Raw genomic sequence first — 19,814 nt, 5'->3', positions numbered from 1 at the left:
GCGCTCCAGTCCTGTCGCCTTGGGTGCATCAGCAGCAGGAATTGTTCTCTGCCCTGTGGGGGCCATCTGACTGTTCTGTCACCCTCCACAGAAGGCTGACTCTGCCTTAAAGTGCTCGGCCCCGCGCCTGCAGTTCGACATGCTTGATGTTTAATACATACACGGGGAGAATATTGAGAACGCCTCAGGAGAAATGCAGTACACAGGCTGCGAGGGAGAGAGTTTTCTTTTGTCAGTTTGTAGAACAACCAAGAATAGAGGAGCTCCTGTACAAAGTGTGCGTGGGCAGGCTGTGAACATAATTGCCCAGAATTCGAACCAGACCTGGAGCTCAATCGCAAATTTGAAATACACGAGATCCAAGAGTTAAGCACCTCTCGACGAAACGCACTTGTAGTGAGTGGGGGACAACTAGGCGATTGTGTAATGCATCGACTTACTTATCCGTGCCAGGAAACATACATCACATTCAGTGACGTTTCAGTCAAATCCTCCCAGTGTGCTCCTCCTGTACTTCTGCAATCAGCGTGAGTGAGTGTGGTGTAATTCAGGGCATCGCTCCTCAATAAGGCAGGAGAACGGGCCCTCAGGGGTGACCCTCCTGCTTAAGTCAACACAATGAGTGTAATGAGGTGAAATACACACACACACATATAGGCGCACGCACTGGAGATGGGAACCCTTGCTGCATAGTAAGTGGATTTCATTCATCTACATGCACTGAGCCTTTCTGGAGAAGTTCTACTCACACCCACACATTCAGGCAGCACAGCGAGCGCTTCCACTCCCAAGATCATTACAGGTGAGGAAACCATCACAGACTGGTTTAGATATATATAGTTGTGGCAAGGATTTTAAAACTGCTTTCTATATCGCTCAGCAATCATTTAAAGCTGGACAATGTATCTTAACAAACAGAACTTGTATTTTGGTAAAAAAAAAAATCATCCTCAATGTCACCAATCAATGCTGAAAATAAAAAAAAATGCTATTAAAAAAGCCTCTGTTTCTGTTTGACATGTCTGTGTCACCTCACAGTCTCTCTGAGTTCATCAGTTCTGAGTCCATAATTAATCAGCCCTGCTGTGTAAGTAGGACTGGTGCCTTTTCTCTTATCATCACATACAGCAAACCCCACGCCCTCAGGGCCATCAGCGGATTAATGATGAGTGCCTGTGATAGGAGAGTCCCTCACAAAGCCTTTTATTAATTAGCCTTGCACAGGCACAGTGGCCACAGTGTGCAACACATGTTCACTCTAATCAAAAACTTTAAAGGGAACACACCATCGACCTCCTATAACGCACTGATGTCTGCATGGTATTAAACCTTGATGCGTGCATGCATTAAGTTTTGCAGGGTTAAAAGTGCACAAATAGCAAGGCAACTTTTCACACATCACTGACCAACCGGTTATGCTGCACTTTACTAAGAAGCCCATGAATGATTGATCAGACAGGTGTGATCGAGTAGAGGAGGGAGGGGTGTGGGGGATTCAGAGGTGATAAAGAGGGATGTCCAGATGTCATCAAAGTGGAAGCAAAATGATGGAGAGATGGAGATTAGGATGTATACTCACTCAGCCCCCCCAGTTCGTTAGAGGAGCATCCTCTTGCTCTTCAGATGAGTTCTCCTGGGACAGCGCGCCTTGATCCTCCTCACTATCATTTCTTTGCAAAAAGCTCCAGCCTTCCTTCCTCACCACAGCCTCCCCTTGCTGCTCTTCTTCTTTGGCATCACATGCATTAAAACAGCTGCATGCACAAGTGCAAATTGTAGATGGTTGTTTCGGGGGGTTTTTTACAGTCGTCCGTCTCTCAGTATGTAGAGCAGAAGTGACAGCAGCAGCGGATTCCTATTTGAGGGGATGCTGACGCGCAACCGGAGGGGCTCGCCTCCTGCCTGCCTCTCTCATCTGGCTCCATCAGCTCTCTCGGTGAGGCAGCAACCATGTGACTGAAACCACTGTCAAGACAGACAGAGTAACACGGAGGGTTTCCGGTGAAAGCTTTCAGAATAAAACAGAAAATGAAAGGTGATATCAGTCATGTTTGCAGTACAAAAAGTGAGAAAAACTATGATAAAGGATTAAAGGTTCCATATTGTGCTCATTTTCAGGTTCATACTTGTATTTTGTGTTTCTACTAGAACATGTACGACGGAGTATTAGGGCCACATTGAGGGAAAAAAACATCTGAGATTTACAGAATAAAGTCAGAATATTACGAGAATAAAGTCATATTTTTAAGAGAAAAAATGACGTAATATAACGAGAATAAAGTCATAACTTTACAAGAAAAAAAGTTGTAATATTACGAGAATAAAGTCATAATTTTACGAGAAAAAAAGAAAATAATAGGTAAAATTATTACTTTATTATATTATGACTTAATTCTCATAATATTACGACTTTAGTCTCGAAATCTCAGATTTCTTTTGTTTTCCTCAAAGTGGCCCTAATACTCCGTTGTTTAGCATTAAAGGTCCCATATTATGCTCATTTTCAGGTTCATACTTGTATTTTGTGTTTCTACTAGAATATGTTTACATGCTGTAATGTTAAAAAAAAAACTTTATTTTCCTCATACTGTCAGCCTGAATATGCCTGTATTTACCCTCTGTCTGAAACGCTCCGTTTTAGCTCATTTTGACGGAATTACGACGGAATTGCAACAGGATTGCGTTGCTAGGCAACGGCTTGGGTCCATGTGTACTTCCTGTCAGCTGATGTCATTCACATACACTGCAACCAGGAATAAACTGGGACATATTTAGAATGTTTACGTTTAAAATGTGTCAAGGGTCTAAATATTGTATATTCGTGACATCACAAATGGACAGAAATCCTAACGGCTTGTTTCAAACGCACAATTTCTGAATACGGGCTGTGTGTATTTCTCCGTATATTGAGCGCTTCGATACTTTCACAGTATTTATAAAGCACTCAAACCTGCTTTTTATAAAAAAGACATGAAAATCTTACTTTTTACAATATGGGACCTTTAATGTCAATGTATGGTCAAGTTAGCGTTAACTAGTTGTTTAGCATTAATGTCAATGTATGGTCAAGTTAGTGTGGAGGCTTTTTTTTAAAACGCATTTAATTATTTGCAAAGACTTATATAGACTCATTTGCCAAACAACCTGTTTCACATATTAGCACACTAAGCTAGAGAAATGTACTAATATATTTGCTATTTTAACGTTAGCTCTCCTGCTCAAAATCTTGAGCTATTGGCAGATACTGTAGCCTACTCAGAAATAGCCTAGCTAACATTGATATACAGGTACATTTCATATGAATAAACTGTCTTTTTTTTTTATTTAAATCATCTGATATGTCAAACACTTTGTTTGGAGAAATATTGTTATTATACATATCTTTGGCTGAGATAAAGTTTGTAAGAGCCATGTTAATTAATTAGGCTGCATACATTTGGTAAAATGTTTATGTTATCACATGCCTTATAAGTCCTAATTTGTTTTTGATTTATACTACAGTTTATGCATATACCATAGACCGTATATATAGATATCAACCATGGACTGTAATGATATCAACCACCTCATAAATTAATATTATCTGCCTCAACTTCTCAGCTTGTCTGGTTCAGGGAGCTTCTTGCTCTGATTTCACTGTTCTTTTCCCCCTATATCCAATTTATTGATCTAGACTATAGACTCTAACTTAAATAATATCTAGATCATCACTAGGCTGGTAGATAGTGTTTAGGTTAAAATATTCTGTTATTACTATGAATACACTGTATCAATCAATCAATCAACATGTATTTGTATAGCCCTTTACAATGACCAAAAGGTACCCACAGTGCTTTACATTAACATCAAGAAATAACAGGAATAAAAACACAACATATCATAAAATCATAAAAAGGTACATAAAAAAAAGGAAAAATGTCCCAGCACTACTAGGTATTAAAAGCCAATCTAAATAGAAAAGTCTTGAGTTTAGATTTAAAAAGGTCAGTGACAGTGTGTATATCAGGGGGTAACTTGTTCCACACTGTATAATCTATACTAAATTATATAAACACTATCTAGTAAATATTGTTTAGGTTAAGCAATTCTTTTGATCAAATAGAGCAAAGAAGAAAGCCTTTCACAAAATTAATTTTCACAGTTGCACACTAGGCTATATTTATAATCAAGGAGCGTCCAACTAATGATGTGCTTTTACTTTGTAGGAAACCTACCTAACATCCGGTATTGTCCCAGCCTGTGTCTGGCTTGACACACCTGTGAAGGCACCATTCAATTAAAACTGACCTCACAGGCGAGTGCCTCCAAGCGGCCAACGGTGGAATAACACCAACTCTTCAAAAGTGATTCTGGGGACCAGAATTTCTTCACCAAAGCATAATCCCATTATAAATTATTGACATGCTCCTCATAATAGCCTCTGTATTTATTCTTCATCGAGTCTGGAAACTCTCTTCATGGCAAAATAGTGAAGAGAAATCAGATGAGACTCTGCCTCCAAGGGCGCATGCATAATCTTAAACTTTTATGAGCATGGGCCTATATAAAGAAAGCATTCATGTGCTTGTGGGTACAGCCAGTGGTGGCTGTACTTTGCAGCTACATAGGGTAGTTTGTGTTGATAAATGCAAGAGCTGAAGGAGAGCAGCTCATTTAGCTGGTTAGTTTATGATGTATTATTTGCCACAGTAGGTGCACCAATGCAAAATATTGTGTGTTGTCTCTGTTGCGCAGCAGCTCCCCAGGTGACATACAGCATTTCAGCCTGACTAATGGCGTCTTTTGTAAGCCTGTGGTGTAAGCAAACTACTGTTTCACCACAATTATTTGGGGGAAGTCATTCAGGCTGCTGTGAGTGTAAGAAAAGGATGCAATCTATTTTGCTCTCACGTCTCCGTCACACGCCTCACAATTGAGGAATTGGCTGTTAGATAATAGTGAAACAGACTGAATTTTCACATTGGGGTGTTTGAGCGCCAAAATCATGTGCAAAGGGAAAAAGAGAAACACAGAGAAAGAGTGGGAACTAGAAGCGGCAGCCTAAGACGCTTTCAGAGAGAGAAAAAGCCTTGTCCTTTTGAGGTCTTTTCTCTATTGTTGTCCACCTACTAGCCAGACTCTTGGGTCTCCTCCACAATGCAGGTCCCCTCAGAGCAGCTCACCACTGGCTGTCCTGTCACTTCACATTAGTGTCTTTGTGGAGAACAGCAGCCCCCGAGGGCCTGGACACACTTGTCATGAAAGAAGTGTTCTGGACACACACACACACGTACACACACGCACACACACACACACACACAGAGTGAGTCGATAAGGAGGTGTTGGGCAAAATGGGAACACAAGGAGAACTTCCATCAAGGTTTCTAATAGAACTATAACAGTGACCTTATTTCAGCCTCGGCTCTTCTCTCTCAGACTCCCTCCCACCCAACAACCCACATACACTCACACGCACAGACATTTTTTATGGCACACATTCAGAAAACATGTCCTCATAAGAAATGCAGTTGTGAATGAATGAGCTTCATGTGTGCAAAAGACGTGCAGGACAGTCACTAATGTATTCTACTAGCAGCTCGAGCACTTACTGGGTTCATGTGTAACAGTAAAACATGACAGCCGTTGAAAAAAATTGGTTAATGCCACTGACTACACACAAAAAATAGTTCCTACATTTAACGACATGTTGGTGCGTCCATCTTCATAAACTCATGTTATGCAGCTATGCATTGTAGTTGTAGCTATTTAAACATTTCCATTTGCCTGAATTTGGTGTGAAATGTGTGTAGAATGATGAATATTTCCATTCGATGTCACACTGGATGTGAATATTTCACACAGCATCATTATTGAAACCAGCAGAATATAAGGTTAAACACATATTTTCTCTCTAAGGTTATAATAGTTTTGAATTTTTAATTTGTTTTTATTTTATTTCAGTTTTTACTTTTCATCAGAATTGCATTTTAGTTTAGTTTTAGTTAGTTTTTGGAGTATGCTCGCTAATTTTAGTTTAAGTTTTTCAGAAAGGTTTAGTTTTTATATATTTAGTTTTAGTTTTATAGTAGTTTTAGTTTGTTTTTGTTAGGGCCAGGTATAATGTCCCAGAAGTATGTTGCTACATACAAAATACATGGTTGAAGAACTGTGTTATAATGGCCACAATTAAAACAAAAAAAAATGAATTTAGGTTAATTTTTCTTATATCTTTTACTAGTTTTTAGCCGGGAAATATTGTTTTAGTTTAGTTTTACTTCTATTTATTTATATTTTTTTAATTTTATTTATTAAAAATATTTTTCACTGCTTATTTTCATTTTAGTTTACTATAATAACCCTGGTTCTCTCTTGACCTTGAATAATACATTGATAAAACAATCCCAACTCAAGTTTTTCCCAGAGCTCTTAAACTGTATCACATTGCCTTTGTCATCATTGTTGAACTCTTTGTCTTGACTTCTCTTTGTTGTTGGTTTTATAGGTAGCAAGTGGACCTTGAGCACACACACACCTGAGCAAACTCCATTTGCTGAAGGAGAAGGTATGATACGGTTTGAAAAGCTCCAGGAAAAAAGCTGGTAAGTGGACCTTGAGTTGTGATTGTTTAGTCAAAAAGAATACAACCCATAAATGGCTAAACTGGCTATAGCTTTCCATTAACAGCCAGAGACCCACATGTAACATAAATTATAGTATAGCTACTTTTTTTTTTTTTTTAACAATGTCTTTATTGGTTTTTTTTCTTATACAAACATCATCATTATTATGCAATATATTCAATAGAGGATTTACTTTAACAAACATAACATACCCCACACACCCACCCGTTCTCTCTTACAGTTTTTCTCGATTGTTTACACACATTTTCTGAAAGCATGCCTCATACTCTCAGAACTCTATACACAAATCAAAAAACACACACACAATGGGCAAAACCCCTCAATTCTCCTGCAAAATGAAACTTTACATTCAAATCAATGTTATTTCTTCTCAAAATGGTATTTTGTTTTCAAATGACACACACAAACCATCATATGAATAGACATTTATAAGAACCAGTTGAACACTGATGTGCTCAATGTAAAACACTATGATGAATGGAAAACACTTCTTCTCCATTCATCATAATGACTTAGGCCTTTTTTTTGTTCAGTGTTACACTTACTACAGACAGTACATACATAAGTGTGTTGTAAAATATTTTAGAATATTGTTTTTATACTCAGAACACACAAATACACGGTAACAAATATATTTTATTTTCCCCACAAAAACTATGTACACAGTGTACATCCCAACCAACACAAAGTTGCACATACAGTGGTCTACATACAAAACAACAGAAGAATTTACTGTATACAGTTACTTTAAAAAAAACGAAAAAAAAAACTATGCTGCATCCTCTCTTCTGTTTCGGTCTGGCCACAGCACCTCATCCACATCACAAGCAATGTTTTCCCTGGCCAAGCAGCGGGGGAAATATCGCTTAGCATGTCGAATCCAGCCATAAAAAGCATCAACTGATTGCTAATTGTAACACTGTGTGACAGGTGTTTGCCCATGTGATGAGTCAGTGTGCATAGTAGGGCAATTGACTTTAGAATTTTGAATGACAGTGTGTTCCTTGTGAAAACGAGATTTTCTTCATGAAAATTGTGCCAAATGCAGAGAATTGTGTGTAGTGTTTTGAAAAAAGTGTTTTGTTTTAGAACTGCAATTTGAGTGTAAAGCAGGAATTGTGCTTGTAGTTTAGCAGAATTGGTTCAGGGGGTTGGTGCATGAGTTACATGTTGTGGTCATTGTGTGTCAAGTACCAGTATTTGTGTGTAAACAATTGAGAAAAACTGTAACTTCTCCCTTTCTCACAGGGCGAAAATCAATATACAGCTTCACAGTATCAATCATACAATTAAACAGTTAAATGGCACCTCTAACAAAATGAAGATACACATAAACAGAAAATAAATATATAGAAAATAAATAATAAATAAAATAAAAAGATTTTCAAAAACAAGAGTCCATTCCCTCCTGAGGGTCTACCACTATTGCGCATTTTTACGTATCCTATCTTAATTATTCCTCCTGTAGAAGCTCACCAATATCACTACTTTCTATGAAATCATTATACGAGTTTCCTATTTCCTCATAAACACCCAGTTTGTTTTTCATAGTATAGCTACTTAGTAGGATGCATCACCTGATTGTGCACAGATTACATAACAGGCCTATAAGAATGCATCTGAGACAAGAGAATATGACTTGAATATAAAGTACTGGAGCACAGACAAACTATCAATCATCAGAGAAAACAGATGCAGGTGGGGGATGATGTTACTTCAAATTGATCTTGGTTCTTGTTTTTTTCAGGTTGTAAGCTCTCATGATGAAAGAACTGCCTTTTTTCTCAAACGATATAAAAAAACAAAAAAAAAAGCCCAATTCGTGCCTGCTCCTCGGCATCCATAAATACCCTGAGGTTATTTTTGGCGATGACGGTGGGAGGAGCTCCTCCTGGGCCTCGGCTGGACGCAGGTGGGAGAAGAGAGGAGAGTAGAGGAGAGGAGAGAGAGAGGAGAGGAGAGGAGGCGAGGAGAGGAGAGGAGAGGAGAGAGAGGAGGAAAGAGGAGGAGAGGAGAGGAGAGGAGAGAGGAGAGGAGAGGAGAGGAGAGGAGAGGAGAGGGGAGGATAGAGGAGAGGAGAGGAGAGAGAGGAGAGGAGAGGAGAGAGGAGAGGAGAGGAGAGAGAGGAAGAGGAGAGGAAGAGGAGAAGAGAGGAGGAGGTACATCATAAGGAGCAGAGCGGAGGAGTGTGTGATGAAATGAGATGTGAAGTGTTCCCTCACTCAGCCCGCAGACGCGTAAAAGATTTATCAAGCTGTTGAGAGAAAGAGAGAGAGAGAGGTGGGACCTGCCTCTATACCAGGGCTGCCCAAAGTGGGGCCCGCGGGCCAAAGTTGGCTCGCCATCAGGTTTGATTTGGCCCACCAGATGTTAGCAAATTCTTTTTTTTCTATTAAAAGACCCAACCGATTTTACTGTCTTTTGGAGGCCGTACACGGCTCGGGTTTATGGTTAGAAGATAGTGGCATCATATGAAACTAGAAAACCGAAGGACTCCATTATACCAATCTTGTCATGTTAGCTTGTCAGGAAGGAGGCTAACACTCTAAAGTTGGGCTAAATATTGGTTTGGAAAAACTGGCATGGCCATTTGTCAAGGTGTCCCTTGACCTCTGACCTCAAGATATGTGAATGAAAATGGGTTCTATGGGTACCCACTAGTCTCCACTTTACAGACATGCCCACTTTATGATACTCCTATGCAGTTTTGGGGAAAACATGCAGTTTTTTGAATGCAGTATACATGGGAACTTGGGATCCTAGTACCATTTTGCATCTTAACACTACAATACAATAGGTGTTTAATTTGGCCCGTGGCCCTCCATCGAGTTCCAGTTGTGGCCCTCAAAGGGAAGAGTTTGTGCACCCTTGCTCTATACACTGCGAGAGATGAGGAGGAGGAGGAGGGTGACTTAGAGAGTTGCTTTTAAGATATTTTACTTTTTTTTTTTTCTTTTTTTTTTCTTATTATATATCATACCGAGCAGGAGCAGTGGCTATACCCAGGAGGCAAGATTCAAACAAAAGGTCTGTGTGGAGAAAAGGCAGGACAAGAAGGATTTGGAGAGGAGGAGTTGTGCGTAAAAGAAACTTGTCATAAAATAGTAATAGAAAATAATAATTCAACCAGAAAAGTGCCTCACTGAGATTTATCTTTTACATGAGTGCCCAAGATAAAGGGAGAATCTTGGTTTGATTATTTTTGTAAAAGCACTCAAACTGAGTCTAAATATGGGAATGAGATGTTTGTAAATTACATAACTGAGAAAAAACTTGGCTTCCATTTTGAATAATGACCCTGTACTGCTGCTTTTTTGTTTCTTTTTTTAAAGAACTTGTCAGAAGTGCTTCTCATCATATAGCCACCAGGTGGCGCCTGTCCTCCATCAGCAGCAGCAGCAGCATTAACAGCAGCTCATTTAACCCAGTGTCCCTCCTTTGAATCATTAAACCTCAAAATGAGAAATGAGTTGTTAACAAACACTAGTATATGGATGTTTAACGTTTCCCCTCAAATAAATGCCTGAAATCTTGGCTCAATGGCTTTATTTGTGTTTATAATTTTTATATTAAAATTAAAATTTAATATTTGGAACAAGCTCCCAGAAACCTGCAGGACCAGCTCCAACTCTGAGTTCTTTTAAATCAAAGCTTAAAGCTTTCCTGTTTGCTGCTGCCTTTTATTAAAACAGGTAATGATCTTATACTGCACTAGAGCTTTTACTCTTGTGTGTTATATTCTATTTTTGCTTCTATCCTAGCTTTTATTTTTAGCGTGTTTTTATTTTCTAATCTTTATTGTTTTTATGTTTTGATAACTGTTTTAATTATGTCTTAAAGGGCCATATAATAAAAAAGTGAGATTTTCATGTTTTTTTTATTATAAAGCAGGCTTAAGTCCTATATAAACACTGTGAAAGTATCAAAACGCTCAATCCACAGGGAAATACACACAGCCCGTATTCAGAAACTCTGCATTTGAAACAAGCTGTCAGGATTTCTGTCCATTTGTGATGTCACGAATATACAATATTTAGACCCTTGACACAATTTTAAACGTAAACATTCTAAATGTGTCCCAGTTTATTCCTGGTTGCAGTGTATGTAAATGTCATTAGCTGACAGGAAGTAAACATGGACCCAAACTGTTGCCTAGCAATGCAATCCTGTTGCAATTCCGTAGTAATTCCGTTGAAATGCGCTAAAACGGAGCGTTTCAGACAGAGAAGGTAAATACAGGCATAGTCAGGCTGACAGTATGAGGAAAATACAGCGTTTTTTGGACATTACAGCATGTAAACATTTTCTAGTAGAAACACAAAATACAAGTATGAACCTGAAAATTAGCATGATATGGGACCTTTAATGTTCTTTTGCACTTTGAATTGCCCTGTTGCTGAAATGTGCTATACAAATAAAGCTGCCTTGCCTTATAATTGCTTTTAAATCGGCTTAATTGGAATGTATTCGGTCACCATGGCAATAAATTGATTGCCTCTGTTATACATTTTTTTGAATTAACAGGCGCGCACTTTCTTTCTCTCCCTCACCACAGACAGACAGCCTCCACAAACCAGTTGACGCCCAGAGTCAGCCACATCCCAGCCCACGGTTGACTACCCCAACACCACCACCACCTCCCACCCAACCCCCTTCCTCCTCCTCCTCCTCCTCCTCCTCCTCCTTGTACACACCGGCTCTCAACCACCCAGCCAGTCACCTCCAGTGCGACCGGCCGGCAGGAGCAGGAGGCAAACAAACCGACCCGGAGCAGCAGCAGCGAGGGCGATCCTGCAGCCGGTTATTTTGGCTCAGCTAAAGAAAGACGCACCGAGAATGGGACGCCGGTGCCTGGATCAGGACTGAGTCTGGTCGGCAACAACGAGAGCTCCTCCGACCCCGTTTCCAAGTCCCTTTTCTCCCGGATCAGAGTCACGTTTCCACCGCTGCTTCACAATGGGCTGCTGCAGCGGACGATGCACTCTCATCTTTCTTTGCACTTTACAGTTGGTGAGTTGACCTAACACTTCTCTACTTGTTGTTTTTTACAAGTTTTCACTGTGCTTTTAGTGTTATATTTCAGTATGATAAATTACTCTATAATGAAATCTCTCTCCTTTAACCCACTACTTCTCTACTTGTTGTTTTTACAAGTTTTAACTTTGCTTTTTAGTGTTATATTTCAGTATGATAAATTACTTTATAATGAAATCTCTCTCCTTTAACCCACTACTTCTCTACTTGTTGTTTTTACAAGTTTTAACTGTGCTTTTTAGTGTTATATTTCAGTATGATAAATTACTTTATAATGAAATCTCTCTTTTAACTTGGCAGCACGTTCTTTATTTTATTATTGTCCTTTATTTAACCAGGTTAGTCCCATTGAGATCAAAGATCTCTTTTACAAGGGAGACCTGGCCAAGATAGCAGCAAGACAGTTATAGTGAAAGTAACAGATAACACATAAATTAACAACATTAAAACTTGCTCATACAAAAACACTTTGCACACAGACAACCTGGACTGCAGTGATTTCACCAGAGCCTTAAACTCATTCAAGGTATAACTAAGTTTTGAAGTTGAAGATCAGATTGTACATTATTCCAAGCAGTAGGTGCCGAAAACCTAAAAAGCTTTCTTTCCCAATTCAGTCCCTGCTTGTTGAAGGCTTGCAGAGTATCACAGGTTGGAAAAACTGATAACAGGACATGTTTTTTAGAAATATCAGTACATCCTAAAACTTCTGCAACTCACTAGAAGTGGCAGCCACACATTACAAAACAACTCTCCACTATTCATATTTCCTCTATACACTCCTCTTACTTGCGTTGATAGTTGTTGTTTGAATAGAAATCATAACCCCCAGACTGATAAATGTTGTGTTTCGTGACTTCACTGTAAGTGAAGTGTTGTTCATTTATGTTCTTGATCCTTGAGGAAATTCACTGTTGTGACAGAAAACATATGGTGTTGTTGTTTGTGTTAGGAAGCTCTTCTCAGCCTTAAGTAGTGGCACAGTGGTGGGCAGTGTGCTGTGTGATGCATGATGAAAGTGCATTTAACAAATGTGTGGATTTGCTGTTTTGAATATTGTAATAATGACCTAAAATATACTCAAATAGTAATACCTGAAGTATCATGTGGTTTTGCTGTGTGAGGCAGCAGCTATTTGTTCAAAGCCTGTTTCTGTATTTCAGACCCAGAGTCGCTGCTGCCTCGTGATTTAAAACATTTAAGACGTCTGCTAATACATAAATCTCTTCTGTGATCTTAAGATCAGAGGAATTTGTTCATCAAGCACCGAAACCAGCTGTATTTTGGGGTGTTGATCCTCAAAAGCTTTTCCGTTTCTGATCACTGAAGTGTGGACTGTGACATTTTACTGATGGCAGCCATGCAGTCTCAAGATGATGCTTCCCGTTGACACACAGGCCAGCTCGCCTTTGCCACTATCCCTGAGTAGAGTTTACTTGACAGGGTGTGACGATGTTATTTATGGCAGTATTAAAACGGAGCTTGCTCACACCATAAGCCCCCCCCTCCACCCCCGAGTAAATGTCGCTTTTAACAGCTAAGGGAGCAATAAAATCTTCTCCAGAGACAAAGAGTCAGATGGGGAAAGTTCTGATATATTGTATCGTGCGTGAGTGAATCAGAAAATAAAGAAAAATGGAACACAAATGAAAAAAGGAAAGCATTTGATGGGAAGTAGCAGCTGGCATCAGTCATAACTGTGTTAGAAAAAAAGAAACTACTAACAACCGCCCCTCCCATTTAATAATGTATTCTTCACACAAGCCAACATCTCAAGACCCTCTCAGAGTTACTGAGAGTTACAGGTTTCTCCGGTTTATACATGAACAAATACAAGAGGCTGTTCATTCAAAATGTACTACTGCCTTTAGTTTAACGTTTTTCAGAAGAAAAAGATAAAGACAAGCATTCGTCGCCATTTAAAAAGACTTCCTACCACCTTCGGCCCTCGTATCCTGCTGCTCGTCCCACACTTCATGTTCAAAATCGATGGAGTGCTGATGTGTATTTGTGCCTGTGCATCTGTCACGTTTCAGCTCTGTAAATTCACTAAATAGTGAGGAATAGGGAACTTCACAATGGTTACACTAGCCCCCTTATTAAAACTGTGTCTCCCTCTCTGATGACACACAAACACCTAGGGCTGTGAACCCACCTTGAGGGACACACCTGTTTTCCCTTCCCAGACTTCGGACCTCTTCGCCTCATTAGAGAGAAGGAGGTCGACCATTTGTTAAGAGGTTTATAAAGCTGTCAGCGGGGCTGCCTAAAAAGTCCCAGAAGACTCCTGGAAACAGCTTTATTTTCCCCCGGCACTATTTCTGGATGACCTGACACTTCCTGTCTGCAGACATACACACACTCGCACACACCTGCACACTTCTGATTAGTTTAACCTGCAAAGTGGGGTTGCATTAAACCCTGCATGACCTTTGGAAAGGTCACCAGGTTGTGTGTTTATGTGCATGTGTGTGCACATGAATATACATGTGTGGAAGCAGCACAAGGGGCCCCCACTCTCTCCCCTGGCTGAAACCTATGCATTGACAATGAGCCAGGTTATTCCCAGTCGATTACAGGGTAAAACTACCATTAACAAAACAACATACTCTGCTCCTCAGATGTAAAAATAGCCCCTGTGAACCGCCGTGTGCACTAATTAGCCAGGCAGAGTGCTTTGATCAAACCTCTTTTGGCATCTCGGCCATCCCCCTAATTGAATTGTGGTGCGCTTTCCTCATCAACAGGCCGAGCGGAGGGACTCATCTCTCTGGGACAGAAGGCAACACATAATGAGCCGGTATTGATCGAAACGCCTCTGTTCCCTCTTCCCTGTGCAGCATAACTAGTCCAGACAGTAGGGCTGGATCGTTGTCAGAAGAACCCCGATCAGCCCCAGAGAATGGCGAAGCATTGGCAGGAAGCCCTGTCTGTCTAATGATTTGTTTGTACTCCGAGACACAGGCGAGCTCGTTTTTTGTCTCGACGGGTTGGTTGTTTGAAGTGTTGACCTGAAGCTGACCCGGCGTGGAAGCGTTTCGATTGGTCAGATACGGGACTTGTTTCCAGACATATTGTGAATGTCAGCGACCGGCCATGAGGAGGGGATGCTGTTCTGAATGGAGCTGATGGTTAATGCGGCACAGCACGGACAGTGGGTGATTGATGAAGGAGGCCTCTTCGTTTGGTCATGGTGTTTTTTTGCGGGAAAGGGCAGACGGGGACACACACATAATCACTCTGAACAAGGGTAATGAGCTCAGAACTGAACATTGACCCTGAAAATGCCCGGCCATAACTGCGCCGACGGATGCAACCTCAACAGAGACACAGACACTATTTCACACACGGACACAGCTGCGCAGTCGGACCTGTGAGTTATAGGTTAGTAGGTCTGGAGTTGGGGAAAGATTACAGCCTTTGTATGAAGGGGAGGAAGTGCAGCTTTATCATCTTTGACAAGAGGAGAGAAATGAAGGAAAGAGCTGGAAGGGGTTTTTGTTTGATCACAAGCAATGAGGAGAAAAAGGCGTCCATGTTGTCACAGTGGATGGCTTCGTTTGTTTCTATATATAGTGCTTTCAGTGGAGTGATCCATAGTACAGAGGCAGCAGGGATCTGCAAGTTTTTACCTCATCCTCACCCTTAAAAACTAACAGACTACCCACAAGCTCTATGTGTGTGTGTGTGTATAATATCTTGCATCACGCTGCCCACTTTCCCCCTCTCCTCTTTTGATGACATAGCTAGAGAATATACCATCTTTGTAGTGAAGGCTTCAGAGATGGAAGAGTTCAACCAAAGTGCTTCCAAGAAAGTTTTAGCGGAGAAGCGGAGTGCCTCCTCCTGAAGAGCGTTATCTCTGAAGGAGCGACATTATCCCCTGGCAGGCAGGCATCACGTCATCTCCCACACATTACAAAGGATTTAGGCTGTTTCTTTCTCTCTGCTTTCACTGCTAACTCATTTGCTTTATGGAAGCACTAACATTCAAATTTCCTGTTGAATATTCACAAGCTCAGAGATGCTGGAATGTCTATCAACATGCTGTCTCTCTCCCTCACCTCACCAAATCTACATGTGTGCTGAAAGACACACACATACATACATACATGAGGTCTTTGCCCACAGCTTTGATATTAATGCATCACGCAGATGTAATTAAGAATAATTACAGCAGCTGGGGCAAATTGCATAGCAATAAAACATTGTATGCCATCAGGCCGGAGAGTTACTGCTACTGTATAATCCTGTTCTGTCTTGCTAGTTCTCACGAGAGGTGATATATCAAAACCTGGTAACTAGTGAAATATGAAAGCTGTTCTTGGCAAGAGCACGAAGATTTCAATTGCATCAGTAGCGACGACATCTGTTTAGGGAGCCTCTTTTGGTGGGTGTTTTGTCGAGCGCATGTGTGTAACTTCTTTAGAGCGTCCGTGCGAGCGTGGCGTCCGGTGTGATCAATGATAATGAACTGTATTTCCTTGGCACTGCCAGGTTGATGGAGGAGATAGGCCAGCGGGAATAGAGTGGATGGTCACACAGCTCTTTTATCTCTCTGTTTCTGTACCCTCGTCTTCCTCGCCTCTCGGGGCCTGTAGGTTCTCATTAAGCCTCTCTGGACTGTGTGATTCGAATCATTGTGAGGAGAAACACTTTTTTTTTTTATTGTTTGCTTTGGCTTGCACAGATGGTGGCAGAATAAGATAGCATCCCTATCTGAATTATCCACGCAGATACAAAATGTGGTGTCTGTGTGTGTTAGACACAGCTTGCATACGGAGATGGGCCATAAACTAGGTGTATTCACAGATGCCAGCAGCAATTTATTTGTTGGCTTCTTTTCTTATTTTGGAAAGTGGATTCAAATGGAGCTGTACCAGTATGTGCTTAGGGTTTTAAAGACAGTTATCATTACAACATAAGGGTGACACACCGATGACTGTATTGGTCAGATGTGGATTTTGGGTGGGGTTTGTGATTTACACCACTTAGCCTGAGGCGACTCATAGTCGATTATCTGGAACCCAGCGAGCATTGATCAACACTATGAAGCCAAGTTTTAGCTCAAAGTAGCCTCATCAGCCTTCATGACAAAAAGAAAATGAAAGAGCAATCAAAGTAACAGCGGTTGCTAATGTTGGTAATTGACATTTGTACAAAGCATGGGCTGTCACCTTTTCATAAAGTCACCCATACGGTATATAGCGTAATGCACTGCACAACAGAACCCAGAATACTTCCACACACTGCCTCTCAGATGCTTCGGTGTCATGATTATCCTATCAGTACGGCTTAGCTGACTATATTGTGAGTGGCCTCTTCCATTTTTATTTATTAGCTTACTTTACTGATAGGTCAATAGGTCATGCAGTAGGTCAAGCTGATTGCAATTCTAAGAGCACTCCCTGTTGGACAAGGCAAATGGTCTGGCGCGCTTATTGACTGTAAATTTTGAATTTGAACAGGTCATTACTATGGTGGCCCTTAGAGCTCAACACACTGCAAATTAAGAAAACCCATGATGCAAATAGACACAACACAAGCGAATAAACACGAAAACATCAATTTGATGACTCAGAAGCTCACAACACAATGGAAACTGTTTCCCAGGGACACTAAAAAGTGATGCACACGACTTGTTAGTGGTTGATGAAGTTAATGAAGTCGGCTATCCATCGTAGTGATCTCATGATTTAGATATTATAATAATAAGCAGCTAGATATCTGCAATAATATCTGAGTCATGCGATCACAATGTTAAAATAAGCCAAAAAACAAATTTTAGGTAATTTTCCACCACTGACGGATCGACAACTTCAATATCTTGATAATCCAGAAAAGGCAACAACAAACGCTGCATGTCCTAGCATTGTGCATCACTTTTTAGTGTCTCCTGGAAACAGTCTCCGTTGTTTTGTGAGCTTCGTGTAGCGCTTTTTCTAAATGCTGTGATGTGTCGTCAAAAAATGTTCAAATTTCGAATAAAAAATGATCCCTAGTTCTTATTTTGTAGAATTTATGGGTACAGACGCTGGTTTGACATATACTGTATAACCTACATTATTACTAAGAGAAGCAATTACGTTTACTGCAGTAGAGGCAAACAAATAAATCCACACGCTAGTCTAAGCAAGGATATAAAGAAAAACGAAGCAATGAAATCTATGTTGAATTGATACGAGCCCACTTACTGGAAGCCACATATATTACTCCGGGTCCCCAAGGCGCCGTCTCATGTCGGCGAGCCTGCTGAAGCCTGCTGGCTGAAATGGTTCAGCAGCTTAACATTTAGAAGGACACAGCTATTGGAAGAAATTCTGTTACTTGTCATCAGGAACTAGTTAGATTAATTCATTATAAATTTGCTGTTCAGACAAATTAAAATAACATGAATATTGATTAAAAGCTGCTGCTCAGACAATGAGCAAAAAAAGACAATTTTAAGACGGATCTTTAGGTCATCATCATATATAACATCAACTAATCTTAAAAGAAAGTATGTTTTAAATTTCCAGTCCTTTTAAAGGAGTGTTCATGTTTGTTTTCTTTCCAGCGACGTTGTAAAAGTGGGAGATTGAAGGCAGGAGGCTCTAACAGTATGTGACGGTGGGCCACAGAAGCTCCAGTAGTTTGTGTGATTTCAGAAATGAAGGTCTTAACCCTGTCTTCCATTGTCTCTGAGCCCTTATTCTTTTCTTTTTGAAGGTCACGCAGGTTGACATAATTAAGTACAGTGTGTGTGTGTATGTGTGAGTGCTGTACTTGTGCTGTCAAATGGACCCCCGGTGTTCAGCGCTGATTGTGGTCTTGACCCGAACTGTGATGATTGCTATGCCTGAACAACCCTCATCCACAGAATAGTGGACCCTGACAGATCCTTGCCTTATAGCCACAAATAGCAGCCCCATCAAAAAAAAAAGTTGATTAAACAAACAGCCTTTAGTGTTTAAGGGAATGTGTTTATGGTGTGTTGTAGGTCAGGAAGCCAAGGTGACTGAATAATGAATTCAAACTCACAGCTCAGACTGTTGGGAGCTCCCTCCAGTGTGTCGTCATCTCACCTGAGAGCCTAATGCAACCTGGGTACTCAGGGATGAGAGAAGCGCCGCTTGAATGCGTAATGACTGTTCATGCTCCGCCCCTAACGCGTACCCTTTGTTAAAACACAACGAGGCTTTGTCTTATCTTCCTTTCTCTTTCTCTTTTACTCCCCCTCCGACATCTTCTTCCCCATTTTCTCCCCCTGCTGGGAATACGTTTGAATTATTGATCACCGGCTGATTTATCAGCAGGGCCAGAGCCACTGGAGATTTAGGGGAGATGCAGATAGTAAGGTGGAGAGAAACAGAGAGAGAAAAAGGGGGGGATGGGTGTCGGCGGCTCGACCTCTCACTCTGGGCCAATTATGAGCATGACCCTGGAGACCTGAGATCTCTATGTATAGCTTTCCCCTTTTTCCCCTCTCTTTCATTTTCTTTCCCTCCTCTCTGGTGCGCTGTTACCACGGAAACCTTTATGTATACAATAAGATGCTGAGGAGCCCGCAGGAGATAAAAACCAACCTGTCAAAAGGGAGACATGGGAATGTATGATGCAAATCTGAGATAGCGTGCTGAGGAAAGAGACGAGTGGTGGTGGTGGAGGACCTCAGGGGGCTGAACATGGGGACACTCTAAAGATAGCTCCTCTTACATACATAGCCTTTAACCTCACCACAAAAACGACCCACCCAAAATGCAACCTAGCAACCAGTCAGATTCAGCCGAGTGGTTTACTTGGCACAAACTCTATCCAAAATGTGCTTATTTATACTTTTGTATGACTTTGCTTGTTCAACACAGATTAAAGCAGCCAGGTTTTATGCTAATTGTGAAGAAGTGGCGACTTTCCTGCTGTTTCTTGACCTTCCCCGGAGTCGGGAGTCGCTGCCCTCGCTGCGTGCATGTTGGTTTATAATAATATGTGTGTTCTTGGAAAACCCATCTCCTCTTTGTCCCTGGTGGCCCTTTTTACAACTGCTCGCCATTTTTAATGTCTTCAATTTAACAGACCATTAATTATGTGGTTATAGTGAAAACCTTGGGCTGGCAAACGCGAGCATGTGCACATGTAACCCATCCACGCAGACCGAGGCTTGTGTGTGAGTGCGCTCGACTG

General features: G+C 40.9%; 2 protein-coding genes across 5 annotated transcripts in view; one reads left to right on the top strand and one right to left on the bottom strand.

Annotated features, from left to right (window-relative positions):
• The window catches only part of LOC119489849 (WAS/WASL-interacting protein family member 1), a 45,812-nt gene extending 43,892 nt beyond the window's left edge, over positions 1-1,920 (bottom strand). For both annotated transcript variants that reach the window (XM_037772766.1, XM_037772767.1), the window contains exon 1: positions 1,580-1,920. The gene's annotated coding sequence lies outside the window, so the exon portion shown is untranslated. The remainder of the gene's footprint in view (positions 1-1,579) is intronic.
• A 9,282-nt stretch (positions 1,921-11,202) lies between these two features.
• nkain4 (sodium/potassium transporting ATPase interacting 4) overlaps positions 11,203-19,814 on the top strand; it is a 54,812-nt gene continuing 46,200 nt past the window's right edge. Inside the window, exon 1 of one of the 3 annotated variants that reach the window (XM_037771467.1) lies at positions 11,203-11,630. In XM_037771467.1, the coding sequence (XP_037627395.1) occupies positions 11,577-11,630 (54 nt within the window). In that variant the 5' untranslated portion in view covers positions 11,203-11,576. The remainder of the gene's footprint in view (positions 11,631-19,814) is intronic. The other 2 variants (XM_037771468.1, XM_037771466.1) reach the window with 2 other exon arrangements.

Source organism: Sebastes umbrosus, chromosome 6 (assembly GCF_015220745.1).
Source record: "Sebastes umbrosus isolate fSebUmb1 chromosome 6, fSebUmb1.pri, whole genome shotgun sequence".
Classification (NCBI taxonomy): domain Eukaryota; kingdom Metazoa; phylum Chordata; class Actinopteri; order Perciformes; family Sebastidae; genus Sebastes; species Sebastes umbrosus.
This window is presented reverse-complemented; position numbering and strand designations above follow the sequence as displayed.